The following is a 15,067-nucleotide window of genomic DNA, read 5'->3' on the forward strand; positions in this document are numbered from 1 at the left end:
TCAAAATTTAGAGTAAATGTTTTTAAACATAACTGTCCCAGATACTTGAGTTTAAACTTTGTACTCCCTCACCAATAGACCTATAATGTTTACGGATAAAATCCAAGTCTAAATCAAAATTGAAGAATCCTCTTGGAGAAAAAAAAGGTTATTTTATTAGTTGACTGATTTCTTTTTATATTACTTTGATGGAATCAACCTTAATGAATAAAAATCTACAGTTTTGTCAAGATTACAAGGTTTAAAAGATAACACAGCACAACAAGAATCATTGACTAGAGAGTAGAAATGACCGCCTCCCATTACTCCAGTCATTCAAGTTCTATCTGAGGAGACCATAAATCTCACCTGATCCCAGCTACTTAGAAGATTTTATTTTCATTATTCTTTTTTTAGTTTTGAGGCAGCTTTTTCGCCAAATTATTCACCTTTCTATAAAGTACTCTTTTGCTTAGAGAAAATGAATCAAGTTAAGATAATGAAGCATACACTTTACTGAGATTTGACTTAAGAAAATCTGTTTGGTCCAGAAATTAATAGAGTAAACTTTGGACTGCTGGGGGTTTTTGTCAGATCTATTTAAGTGACAGAAAAACAGAAAAATATCTGTTCTTCAATGAACCAGAAGGCCTTAAATTTGTTAAGAGTAATGAAAAAACTTGTTATGTCAAGTTTTTTGTACATTCCTTTCTTGATAAAGTACCACAGTCAAGCATCCAATAGGCCCTTTAGAGAGCCGGTAGAGGGCCGTTCCTGACTGCAGGCTTCCACATCTGGCACTTTCTGTCAATTGGCCTGAATTCGAGTCTGACAGGATTGAAAAAGTAAGACAGTTTTAAAGAAATAGCAGCTGTCAGGATTGTATACATTTATATGGGGGCTGCATGCAAAGGAGAGCTTGGTTTTGCCTTGAGAAGAGCAATTCATAAAGATTTGATGGAAGGGGACTCAAAATCAATAGTCCATGTTTGTATCCCCAGGCTCACTGCCAGTCACCCGCCCAGAAACTGAAGTGATTGATCCATTTCTTCTTTAATCTGTGCTCAACAGCTTCACCTGGCTAGTTCCCAAGGCCACGCACTCCGTGTACCCAGAGCGAGCCAAAGACTCTGTTCTGGGACAGCTGAATAAAAGGTTCCTGCACTGTGTTGGTGCTGTTAAATCTGTAGTTTCACTGAGGCATAAAGACAGACGTTTTAAGGGGGAAAAAAGGGGGAAATTTCTCCAATGTCCTGTTTTTTTGCTGCCATATTTTGTTCATTTTGTAACTTAAGCCTGCGTGTTTTGGAGTTCTGTCCAGTCTTCCAACAATATCATCTTACAGCACACCAAACTTTACTGCAAATAGATTTGTATTTCCATTCATAACGTCTACCTTCATTTTTTTTTTTACTTTTTCTTCCCTGTGAATGTCCAGAATACAACTTTTCAATATAAAAACTTGGAAAAGAATCTCATTTTTTTTTAAATGTAAAGAATGATACGATATTTTGTGTCCATCACATCCTCCTTTGTCTTTTAAAGAGTTTAATATCAATTATACCTTTTTTAGATTGTGTTTACTACTGCTTTGTATTGAGAGGAATTTCTAAAATTGCCATAAAGTTTTTTTTTGTTTTCAATACTGACGTTTTTTCTGTCTTCTGTGTATATATTGGTTGACACAATCTGCAGTTTAATCTCCTTTAATCTGCTTAATCTGGTTCATCTAAACCAGCACTGGTACAATTTTTTACTGATCAACTTAACATCACAAACACAGTCTGCAGCCCCGTTCACCCAGAGGGCTCACAGTGGGATAGAGGATGATGTTCACATTAGAGCAGCGTCAGGAGCAGAAGCCGCGGGCCAACAAGGCTAACGGGCCTCAAACCTCCCTCCAGGCGATTGAGCTCTGTCAGACGATAAATCTGTAAATGATCCTGTATGTCATTTAATCAATATGAACAGGCAGCAGCTGTCACACATCATCGTCTCCCCTGGGGGTCATTGTCAAGAAGCACCAGAGAAAAACACATGAACGTGTGTAAATGAGAGTGTGTGCGGCTCCTTTTCCGTTTGATCTGATCCAGTTTTCACACTGGAGACGCCTCAGGTTTGAGACTGTTTTCTACGGTGGCCCTGAAGTGCAAATCACAGACAAATAACTCGACGCAAAAAGATCACAAATAAAAAAGCTAAACAAATAATAAAAAAAACATCATCATATTTTATTAATTTAAACAAAATTCCTGCAACTGAAGCACAATTCCAAAAATTTAATGGAAATTAAAATGAAACATTTTTGGAAAACAAAAGTATTTCCAGAAATTAAAAGGAAATTTTAAAAAATGAACCAAAAACAAACTGGAAAGTGTAGTTACTTTGGGACATCACTGATTGGAAGATAATGTTCGACATTTACATTTTTTTTCAAATGGGTCTTCAATATCTAAATAATTACAGTTTTGTGATTAGTACGAAGCACATCCAGTATCGCTTCATGTCAAATAACTTTTGATTAAAATGATGGATAAACGTCATCATTCAATCAGTGATGTCCCATATAGTACCAAACTTTTCCAGTATATTTTTGTTTCATTTTTTTCACGTTTTATTTTATTTCTAGGAACTACTTTTGTATAATGAAACATTTCATTTTTATTTAGATAGGTTTTTTTAATCAGTTTCAGAAATATTGTTTTGATTTCTAAAATTTAATGTTTAGTATTTGTTTTGCTTTATTTATTTGCACTGTGATCTTCAATATGTGTTCAGTAATTGGTGTGATTTGCACTTCAAGGCCTCTGTAGTTTTATTATTAAAAAGTGCAGAATTCTGTACAGGATAATAATACAAATACAATATATTAAGGATACTTGAGAGTGACATAAATTAATTAGATTAAACCCTTTTACTAAACAATATTTTTTTTTCTTTGAAAAAAATGATAAACACTTCATGGATTTCACTTTCTTTTGAAAAGATTATTGGAAAACATTTAGAAAGCTTTGATTTCCGATTAAAATGCGTTTGATTGTGTTTTTACGGTAATTATTTTCTGTTCCATTACTTTCTTAAATGACAACATTATTTCTCACACTTAGACAAAACATTCTGCTTATTAAAAGGACATCAAGATAAATAAAAACTACTTAAATCAGTTCTCTTAATGAGTCATAACTCCCTTTTATCCCCTGATTTCCTGCAGGGAAGTACACAGAAGTAAAAGTGAGTATCAGGAAACATTTCAGAGTGTCTAACCCCTGTGGGTCTTCCACTCCTTCCCTCCTTTTCCTCTTCCCTTCTTTCCTTCTTCTCTGTGAGACAGTGAAATCTCATCCAGCCACTCCAGCTGCCCTTATAGCCAGCAGGGAGGGACATGTCACTTCACTTGTGTGATCGTGCCTGTGTGTGTGTCTATTACTGCGCACCGCACAATGACGAGAGCAGGAGGAGGAGACAGGTGGGGTGGGGGGGTGACAGGGCTCTGATCTCTCAGATAGGGAGATAGCCACCTGATTCAAATGGCTCGCTTGTTCCCGGCAGTCACTCGATCGGCGTGTGAACTGACTCCTCTCTTATTTACAATCAAATGCTGCTGCGCTGACCTGCCCAGCCCAACCCGGGCCAGACCGCTCTGTCTGCCCTATATTTACCATGTGTCTCTCTTGGCCTCCCTAAAGCACACACACATACAGGTGCACTCAGAAAAGCTGGGACGGAAACTTCTAGAAATGAGGCCAGCTGAAACGATCATGCACCTTCTGAAATATGAGCGGACAATCTAGCAGCAGTGGGTGCTAGGAGACGACACCAATAAAGAAAAAATGTAGCGTTTATGGAAGTGGTACGAGAAGCATGGTTTTACAGAGCAAATTTCAGAAAATGTGAATACTCACATTATCTACAATACAGTGTCTTTGATGTTTTCCAGTGCGAAGAAAATCCAGACGTTTAAATTTGTTTGCAGCTCATGCAGTTCCTTAATACATGTTTATGTCAAGCTTTATTAGACAAATTATGAAAAACTATCATCTAAGTGTAAGGTTCAAGTAAGAAAACAAAAATGTGACCAGAGATGAATTTGTTTTCCTTTTTTAACCTCAAAATATTATAAAATTGTGTTCAATGTGTCACTGAGACACTTGCTTTTTTGGTTTTGCGCCTCCCAGTGCATCATGGGATGCCTTTAAGTTTTTTAGTGACAACAATTAAACACCTTTGTTGTCAAATTATAAATGTAAAAAGGCACTTCCTCATGTTTGACTCTAGGATCCAACTGCTTACATTGAATATCAAGAATCAATATCTGGATTAGATATTCTAGCTATGTTTTTTTTCTCTTTTTGGCATTTCCTGTCAGGGGTCGCCACAGCGAAGCAGCTTTCACTGCTTTCCACAGCTGGTTTGAAAGAGAGTTTTACACCAAGATAACTTTACACCAGACACAACCCTAATTTGATGCGGGCTGGGGACCGGCACAGGGAGACTATTCTAGATATAAAATCAATAAAAGCTTTAAAAACAAAAATGTATGTAAAACATGCAGATTATGTTGTAAAGGCACTTTTTGCTCTTTAGTCTTACAAGAAGACTCAACCTAATCCAGTCTAATCTAAGATAATCTGTAATCTATGTTGAGTATCCAGATCCATTACTCAAATGTTTTCTGATTTGCAGAATATTCGTGTCCCCTAAAAAGTTTTTCGAGAAGTAAATCTGAAAATGACCCGTACTGTTCAAAAGTGAATCGACAGTTTGTTGGAAATAACAATCCCCCATCTCAGCTTCATCAAAATGGGCCACAGACTCGGTGACAAACTACTCCAGTCCACTGCATCTGCCTGCTTATCTGTCTGTCTGTAACTGTCCTGTCTGATTATTTCTCCCAGTTGGCCCCGAGGGTACACCCTCACTGAAAGAGGCCACTCTTCCATTCAACAACAGCTTCTGTCAGAGACACTGAGGGAGAGGGAAAGACTGAGACCTCTGAGTCACCAGCTCCAGAGAGGCCTGACAGTGACTGATGCAATCAATCGAAATATACACTCAAGTCGTCGCGATCGACTGGGAACCACGTTTTGCGCCGTCTGAAAGAAAGAAATGTGCAGAAATTTGACAAGCAAAAGCGTCGGCTCCCTGGTGCCACCCCTCAGAATCGCAGGTTGTCATGTTGAGCAACACAGTGGATTAGATTTGATCCAGTTCAGTCTGTATCCACTGAATTCTGATCCCATCTCAGATAAGATGCAGGAAGTGTCAGCAGGATGAAACAGCAATAACCAGAGATGCACCAGTGACCCAGTTAAGACAAACTGATGTCTAAACATCAAGTCAAAGAAGTCAGAGTTTCATCTGCAATGTGGCAGATGTAGAATTAATTAGCAGATTTTGTAATCTTCTAAGTAAAATGTCCATCACAAATCTGTTTTTATTTATGATTATTTGATTTTACGGCACAAGCATCTATAGATTAGAAAAAAAAGCTAAATAAAAAACATGAAAACACTGAACGAAAACTGCACAGCAAGTGAGGGTTGTGCATCAGGTGAACATTTTAACCCCCAAAACAATGATTAATGACATAATCTTGCACTTGCAGTGCTAACAAATGTCAGGAAAATCCTTCTAATTAAATCACTGAACAAAAATTTAAAAAGGACTCATGTCTTCAAAAATCTTCTGTTTGTAACGGACGTGTTCTCCTTTTGAAGGCTGAACTGTCGTATAGATGTCGGTGCAGTTTTAGAACAGCTGTGCTGTCTGTCTCATGAAGTCTTAATGTCAGCTTACTCCCTTAAAACACTTTAGTACCTTGTCATGGTTTCCTTTAGAAGAAGCAGACAAACAATGCAAGGACGGATCCTGACATGGAAACAGAATCTCTTCTAAAACTATCACTCATCTAATTGGTTAAAGACACTTGTTGATTTAAAAATCTACACAGAAAGCAGTTTTAAAATCAAAGTTTCCTAAAATGTATTAAAATTACCGACCTTCAAAACATAGTAAAAATATCCAATGAATTGATCTGATTTGTGGAACCTTAATTTGGGTTGATTTTGCCAAATGTTATACTATTGAACCTTTGAATAAAAAAAATATTATTTATTTAAATTTAAAAAATGAAATGAACTTATGTCAAACTTTTGTCAAATGTCAATTAGACTCAATCAGTAACTTTAAGGCCTGTCTTGATTTCTACATTCTGATCAAATTCCATTTTTTTAAGGATACTATTTTAGTTTTTAATATTTGTTTGCTTTAAATGTTAAAATAATATTGTAAAAATGACTGTTCGATTTAACTTTATCAACTCTGAAGCTTTTATTTTGAAAGGCACCTTGCCTTTCGCAGGTGAGCAGACCTGTCGCATGCGCATCGGGTTTGCAGGAAAAGCGTCTGACGTCATAAATAAGCTAATGCCGAACGAAACATGATAGTGTATTGATATTTTGTGTGTCTTCTGTGTTGTTTTTTACCCTCCGACTGCGGAGGTGAACTTTAACTGAAAAAAAGGCCACATCCCTTCAAACCCGCTTTTTCTCAGCATGCATTTCTGAATGTGTCATGTTCTAAAATGGGACAGCCACGAACGCGCCCCCCCCCCCGTGCACCTCCCCGCTTTAATGTGCGAGTGGAGTTGTTGGTCAACAGTTGGGTCGGGGGGCCAGGCGGAGGGAGGGGGGGGCGGGAACAATGGACTGTGCTGTTGTGTGCTGGAGTCGGTGGAGGGAGAGAGTCCTGCCGATGACAGAGTGAAAGAGGTTAGTGTCTATGCTGGGAAATGAGACCAGGATGGGGTGGGGGCGCGTGGGGGTTCCTGTGTTTGTTGGCTTGTTAATGATGATTCAGTCCCATCAGTTCAGCAGGATTCTCCATCAAACAGGCTCCAAATTCAGAGGAACGCGCTCCACCTCTGCGCATCAGACAGTCGCAGAGAACAAAGTCAGCATGCAGTTACACTTGTTTTCTAACAAACACAAACTCTGATGTGTCCAAAAAAATCCAAAAATTGAACTTTTGTTGCAAAAACAGTTGATTCGTTTGATGGAATCCCAATAAAATAAATAAAGATTTTCTTTGCAGATCTACAACCCCATTGATTATTCAATACGTCGGCTAAAAAAAAAAAGATCAAAGCAGCAGCCGGATGAGTAGACTCTTCTTAGCCAGCTGGACCAAAATGTGCAATGTGTTGTGTTTAACTGAAGACAAGCCAGTTGCTGCAGCAACGATTGCCTCTGCGCTGCAAATCTACCACTTATCCCAGCCGTCCACTTTTTCCTCTCCCCTCCGGTCCTCCCAGACATGCTTAGGTTGGAAAACAGCCTGGAAAACTTTCCCATTTAGTTCCAGATCGACTGCTGTGACACCGAGTAAACTGTTTCCAACGAATAAATTAAATGTTTTTGCTTTTTGGATTTTGTTGTCCTTCCTTTTAATCTTTTTTTTTTTCAAATTGCGCATATTTGCGAAAGCAATGAATGGCGGAAAAAAGTAACACAATGCAGACTGCGCCACCCTAAACAGACCCCAAATGAAAGGAGAAAGGAGCAGCAGACCGTCCAGTACTTTCACTTTGCGCTTCCAGAAAGCAGAGCTGCTCGGCCACCTGTGGCATGCAGCAACAAGAGCGCGTAAAACGTCTACAGCGTTATTTTTGGACACATACACGCAGTGCAGAGATCATTTTTGCAAATAGTTTTGTGTTTTTTTTTATCTTTTTTTTCCATGGAGCTCCTGCTGATTCCCCTCTTCCCTATACAGCAGCCAACAGTCTCAGCAGCCAGCACAGCCAGCCAAGCGTTTGACGTTATTAAATAATAAAGAGATGCTGATCTGGTTGCATTGTTGTGAAGGAAAAAGGGCCAATTAGCGTGCCGTTATACTATCATTATGGCTGTATTAACTCGAATTTGTTATAAGACAATGCGCACACTGACGCTTTCATTTCGCATCTTTGACATCAATCTGCGTGAGGAGATCAGCGACTGGAACCGCACAGATTTGCGGGGAAGCTGATGTATAAAAAAAGAAAAAGAAAAGTAAACGTTTTTTCTGATTTCACGAGTTATCCCAAACGATTAAACCAATTAAAAATAAATTAAGATGTTGAACTTTTTTAACTGATTAAATGCTTCCACAACTCAAATCAGGATTTTCCACACAGACCTCATCAACACTGGAAAACAGGAGAAAATAAATAGAAAAATAAAGATTTCCATCTGCTTCCTCTCGGTGAAGGCCTTGATCAACTCAACAAACAGAATCAAGCAGAAAACAAAAACACATTTAATCTTTTCTTATAAATGTCATGTGCAAAGTTTACAAAAAATCACAGCGCGCATGAACGATCTATTTTATAAATACACCACTAAAAAAGCCAACTTTTTGGAGCGCAAAAATATATAAGCTTTTAAATGTTATCATTTCACATTTTTGTTTAATGTTTTGCTTTAAAAAAGAGGGCTTGTTTTGTATTGAAAAGGTCCATTGTGACTTTTATGATAAAAACTTTAAGAAGTATGCGCCAACTTACTGTAAACCCCCCAGAAGAGCACACACACAGACGCGCGCATTTACGCACACAAAGTTCGGGTAAACACATGGAGGCTACATGCGTGTTTCTCTTTCTGGAGTGGTGATCCGCTGCAAACTGCGCGTTTCTGTAATGATGGAGCTGTCAGCATCAATGAGCAGAAATGATAAACGAAGCTCAGGGGGGGAGAGGAGGGGAGGGGGGTGTACGTGCGTGTGCGCGCATGAGAGCGTCGCAGAGGTCTCGAGCCTCTCTGAGAATGCGGGCCGAGCCGAGGCTGATGGCATGCTGGTGTCAGTGTGTGGTCCCATTCAATGGAGGCAGTGCGCGCGCGTGCGCGCTTGTCCGTTTAGGAGAGAGAGAGAGAAAGAGAGAGAGGAGGGAGAGGCACCACCCGCTTTCCTTCCTTGCACCTGCGCAAGATCAGCAGGCTGCTGGCTGCCAGTCAGTCCCTCACACGATCCCTCACACACACACAAGCACGCACGCGCGCAGACACGCACCCTGCTCTGCTGTGACAGCTCTGTGATGAACGCAGCTTGTCAGAGGACTTCAACCTGTAACGTTTCTAAAATAAAATCTTACTAAGAGAGTTCGATCATTTTTATTTATTAAATAAAATCAATTTGTGCAGAGTCATGCCATCATCGTGTTTGACTTTGAGTGAAAAACTGGACCCGTTTGGTTCTGGTTCGAAAATTTTGGCAAAAATAAAAAATAAAGTATTTAATTATTTTTGTCCGAACGTCCGCGCGCGCGCGTCCCTGACAAACATCTTCCACAGGACCAGCGGACCGTCTTGTGACGTCACGCGCCCTCCTTATCAGCAGTGAAAAAGGAAAGTGGCTCTGGTGGGATTACAGGCCCCTAACTCTCATTGTGCGCTTGTGTGCACGCGCGCGGGTGGGTCATTTGACCTAATTTTAATAATCATTTAATCTCAACAACAAACATTGATCTTATTTGTAAAGCAGTATGTAAACAAGGCACGGACGCATCGAACGAGCGTCTCATATGACGGTGATGCGGATTTCAACCATATATTTTTTTTTCATTATCAAACATTTTAAAATAAACTTTATTCTTTTCAACTTTTAATTATTATCCTAAAGTATAATTTTGTATTTGTAGTTGTTGTCACAAAGGCACGCGCACGCTGGTCATTTTAGATAACATCTGGAACTACTTCTTTTTTTTGCTGTGAGCTGTGAAAAAAAGTGGCGCGCTTGCCACCTGTTGCAGACCAAATATCCTACGCCAGACTCTGCACGCGAGGAACAGACGGCTGGATGGATGGATGGATGGGTGGATGAACGGATGGATGAATGAAAGGGTGGAGTGGAAGAACACCTATTCTGATCCTGTTATAGCTTCCATCTCATTCCAGTCACATAAAACAAAGCCTAAAACTGGCGTTTTTACTCAAATCTTTCAAGTTTGGAACCTAAAAAATGCTTCTGAGATAAATTGAATTTTACTTAAATAGGAGTTTCAATACAAAAATAGTCTTATTATCACGGATATGTGTTATTATAATTTATTTGCAGTTTCTGGAGCAAAAATAGAATAAACATGAAACATCTTGTTTTAAAGCGGCCCAGTTTCCGTGCGCTCTAACAGGTCCTCTGATAAGCCCCAGAACATAGGAGTTGATCACCAAACACATCAGCTTCTCTGTCTGTTCAAAAGCCTTCTTTCATCACATCAAAGGTGCAGCGCTCAGCCGGGGAAAACTAATCATTTCGGGGGCCCTCCGGGCCTGCAAGGCCCCGGTGTTCGAGAAATAAAAAAGAGGGAATTGAATGCGTTCCCTTCCGACCTTTTAGAAACAAATTGTTTATCACCGGCGTTCCTGGCTATTACAAGCAATTCAGCTGCTCTGATCAATAATTAATGGGGAATGCAACGATCCTCTGACCTCTTGAAGGTCCGCCTCAGAGAAACGGAGGGAGAATTGGACGGATAAATACCGAGGGGGTGGGGGGGTGCTCTTCAAATATTCATCTGCTGCTCCCCCGGGACCGAGCCTGCAAGACACAACGGTCCAAATCGAGCTGTCTGCGCGCGCACACACACATGTAGACACACTCCCCCCAGATTTAAAACCGTTAGTTAAATTCAGGGCGAGCTGTTAGCTCATCATGAGGATTATTATTATGAGAGGGGGGAATCAGTCTGCTTGGCAGAAAGATGCATGAGACTTTTTTTCTTCCTTTAGAACCGGTTTGGGGATTTTTTTATTAAAGGCAGAGGGGAGGCGCAGCGAAAGTCACCAAAAAAAAAAAAAAAAAGCTTGAACCTGGAGGAGCGAGGTTAACGCGTAAAACAGTGTGATCAAACACCACACAGGAGCTCACACAGCGCGGAGGAATATCCATGCTTTCATTATCTATGGAGTCCACTTTATACTTGACATTTTTGGGGTTAGAGCAGCAACAGGATGAAAAGAAGAAAAATAGCAAATTAAAAAAAGTTATCCAAAACGTGCGTCTTAGATAAAATAAACGACAGAAAAAGAAAACAAAAGCATGAAACGTGCAAAAATATCGACTTATTGCCCAATTCTTTAACAGCAATATGTCAAAATAATATTTAAAAAAAAATTAACAAAAGTTCCTGCACATCATGTCATAAAAGAGGAGACAGGCTATACCTGCTGTTGGGTATTTTGTTGGAAAAATCTTCCCCACTTTTTAGGAAACTGGCAACAAAGTTTGGCATCACGGGGCCATCCGCGTGGGCACTGGAAAATAGAAACGTGGTTAACCACGACGCACACGCTGGAGGAGGTGACCAGCTGTTTTTAGGCTTCAGATTAATGTGAAAAAAATGATAAAATAATGTTTCAAAAGATCATAACTCGTGCGTAAAAATGAGAAAAAAGGATGGAAACACATCCACGCAAACTCATGACAGAAACCAAATTAAAACTCATACAATTTCAAGTATCCAAATTTCCAAAATTTATTCATTTCAAACTGCATATTGAAAGAAAAATATACTCAGCTGAAATTGTAACTGTTATAAGGATGGTATTAGTTCTGGTAATATATACATGGAGTGGTTGGCTTCTGCGTACAGGCCACAATGTTTTTCAAAATACAACTACGGGAATGAATTTTTCAAATTAAAACTTAAAATATCACAGTAAATATACAGAAATTTTACAAATCAATTAGAAAATAATGAGCACAAGCGTCATACCGCTAACAGCTGAAAAGTGGGAGACGGAAATATAAATTAACAATCTAAAATTTATACTGTATGACAAAAAAAGAAGTGTCTTACATTTTTAATGAAATAAAAAAAATGTTTAGTAATATAGACCTTAAATGAAAAAAAAAGAATTACCTGCTTCTTTTGTCCCTTTTTATTCCAATGTTTTCAATATAGGAAGCATAACTGATCACTTCCATTATTCCAGTTCTGCCACTTTTAATATTATCTGCAGAACCTGCCTTATATATAATAATAATTATTATAATAATAATAAAAAATGAAAATAAAGATGCAACCTCTTGCAGTTTAACAAACAATTTCATCTGATTGTAATGTTTCTTTGATAAATACTGTACAAAAGGTGATTGCAATAATAAAACATTTGATTGCGACTCCCACTTTCTAGTCTTCCAAACTTCATCCACCAGTGAAGAGGGGATCTACCGTTCCTCTATGCTTCCTTAGAATAAAAGGAAAGAAAAAAAATGTCTTTTTTCTTGAAGATTTCTATACAACTTTTTCCCACCCATTTTTTTTCTGTACAAAAATAGTCCAACATGAAGTAGTCCACAGTTGCTTTTATAAAAGTCTGTTTTTGCCCCCCTCTTGCGCTCTGGTCCCTTACATGTGTGTTAACGGCAGCGTGCCGTTGATCGTCGTCCCGGGCACGGTGCTCTGGTAGTGGCCGGACATGTGTAGCCTGGTCTGGGCAGTCTGCTCGCTGACCTCCGCCCCGGGCAGATACATGCTGATCATGTCCCTCAGATCCCCGCTTTGGCAGCCCGGGGCGGCCCGGTGGGACGAGGAGGTGACGACGGGCGGGCTGGAGCTGCTGGACTCGGACTTCACCACCGAGGAGGGCCCCATGGAGCCCAGGGCGGTCATCCCCGGCGTGGTTTGCTGGGAGTAGGACATGGAGTAGGTCGGGGAGCCGTTCATGTAGCTCTGGGAGCTGGTCATGGAGTTGTACTGCAGCGCGCTCATGTCGTAGCGGTGCATGGGCTGCATCTGGCTAGGGTTGTGCGCGTTCAGACCCGCGTGCTGGTAGCTCAGCTGGTCCTGCATCATGCCGTAGCCCCCGTTGGTCCAGCCGTTCATGTGCGCCGCGTAGCTGTCCATCCGCTGGTTCACCCCACCGCCCAGGCCGGCCCCTACCCCGACACCGACCCCGGTGCCCATACCGTTTCCTCCAGGAGCCAGCAGCCCGCCCGGTAAGGTGTATTTGTCCTTCTTCATGAGGGTCTTGGTTTTCCGCCGGGGCCGGTATTTGTAATCCGGGTGCTCCTTCATGTGCAGGGCCCTCAGCCTCTTGGCTTCGTCGATGAAAGGTCTCTTCTCGCTCTCGGACAGAAGTTTCCACTCTGCACCAAGCCTCTTGCTTATCTCCGAGTTGTGCATTTTGGGGTTTTCTTGCGCCATCTTCCTCCTCTGGCCTCGGGACCACACCATGAAGGCGTTCATGGGTCTCTTGACCCTCTCCGGGCTGTTTTTCTGGTTGGTGCCGGTGCCGGACGTGTTGGTGTTGCCCGTGCCCCCCGTGTTGGTCTGGGGAGCAGGGGGCTTCAGTTCAGTCTCCATCATGTTATACATCAGGGAAAAAATACTTTTCGCTGCTCCCGAGCAGGCAGAAAACAATAGGAAAAATAAAATTTAAAAAAAAAAAAAAAAAAAGGAGCTTTACTCCAGAAGCTGAGCGCAGACAGAGAGGCGCACGAGCGCAGCTTTCTTTCAGTTACCTGTCGATTTTCTTTGCAACTTTTCTCTGGACAAAAACAACGAGCATCAAGCCGCGCGTCTCCGCACACTCTCCCCCTCTCACTCCCACTCAGCGTGTCACGGCGTGTGTGTGTGAGTGTGTGTGACAGAGAGCCTTCTCCCAACACGTCCCGGCAATGTTGTGTCCACAAAACTTCTCCCGCGGCTGCTCGCAAAAAGCATCAACAAACTGTACTTTTTCGCCTCTGTCCGCCTGAGCCTTGACAACTCCAGATAGTTTTTGAACAAGTTAATAGACAACCATTCATGTGAAGGGGCTGTCAGCGAATAAATGGCCTCGACCTGACCAATCAGAGCCAGCCTCGCGCGCCAATGGAAGAGCGTGTGGTCGGAAAGGGGCGGAGTCTGGAGCGCAGCGAGGCACAGGCGTACACTCCAGCTCCTGCTGCCCATATCAGACAAAACTAAGTACATATTTACTATTTCATCTTGCTTGTGGGAATTTCTATATTTGATAGCACTTTGTGAAAAGGTTACACCTTATTTATGGAAGCTGTGATGCAAGAATGCCCAATCTTTAAAATCAGATATATATTTTTTTTCAAACTTTTAAAGTTATAAAAACTTAAAAAAATGAAAAAGTTTGAGTAAAAAGACTATCTAAAAAAGTTTTTTTTTTTTTTAAATTACATTAAAGTTGTCAAGCAACCTGAGACACAATTTCTTAAAAATACATAAATAAATGGATGTATTTTCATTTAAAAATGCATATTTTGGATGAATTAACACAAAAAGACGCACATCCAGAAGGACTTTTGTTACTGCAAATGAAAAAAAGTCACTAATTCCCCCCTACTTACAGGCCCAATAACATAACAACACTTAAAGAAACTTTGAGTTAACTGAAAGCTCTGAATGGTCGAGTGAATGTGTGCGTAAAAGAAGGGGGGTCCACGGCTGGTTTTTTAGCCTTGAAAAGAGGAAAGGTAATCCAAGATGTTTCCCCCAGTCCTTTTGTTTAGTGAAGTTGAATGCCAACACACACAGAAGGCAGACGGTCTCATCTTAGCACAAATAAGCGCGTTTTGTTTGGGATGTTGTCGCTACATCTGTCCGGACAAAGACCCCCAACTCCACTTCCATCCACAGTGCCAGCGCTGCTGTTGCGCACGGGACTTTGTGGTGCGGTGCGCGCACCAGAGACACAAGGGAGGGAAAGAAGAAAAGAAAGGTGAGGAATATTTTAAGATTATAAAGAGCCGCACATTTATAGGGAGCCCCAACAAGCGTGTCAGCCAATTAGTGGGGATCAAAAAGCGGCCTTCACCTGCGCTCCGATTAATCCTGGATCAAAACAACGACCAGACTGGGATCATTGTGAAGTGAAGCTGGAATCAAACGTACTGCAACACCAAACCAGACTCGCGTGGCACAAATAGACAGAAAACAAGTGAAGTTTTATGAGGCTGAAAGTGTTAGTGCCACTTGTTTAGAGTTCCATCCAGAAACGCCGCAAAGCGCGCTGCTGCGTTACACCACTGCCGCCTAGTGGGCAAAAGGAGAACGGTAGGCCACTGCAATTTAAGTTTTTTTTTTTTTTTTTTTTTT

The 15,067-nt window shown here is 40.9% G+C and overlaps 1 protein-coding gene and 1 long non-coding RNA gene across 2 annotated transcripts in view; both read right to left on the minus strand.

Annotated features, from left to right (window-relative positions):
* The window catches only part of LOC112150501, a 78,634-nt gene that overhangs the window by 24,580 nt on the left and 38,987 nt on the right, over positions 1-15,067 (minus strand). The window lies entirely within an intron of this gene.
* Positions 11,468-13,914, minus strand: sox2 (SRY-box transcription factor 2). Its single transcript, XM_024278882.2, has one exon. It carries the CDS (start codon positions 13,331-13,333, stop codon positions 12,365-12,367), a length of 969 nt encoding a protein of 322 aa, XP_024134650.1. The 5' UTR covers positions 13,334-13,914; the 3' UTR covers positions 11,468-12,364.

Source organism: Oryzias melastigma, linkage group LG4 (assembly GCF_002922805.2).
Source record: "Oryzias melastigma strain HK-1 linkage group LG4, ASM292280v2, whole genome shotgun sequence".
Classification (NCBI taxonomy): domain Eukaryota; kingdom Metazoa; phylum Chordata; class Actinopteri; order Beloniformes; family Adrianichthyidae; genus Oryzias; species Oryzias melastigma.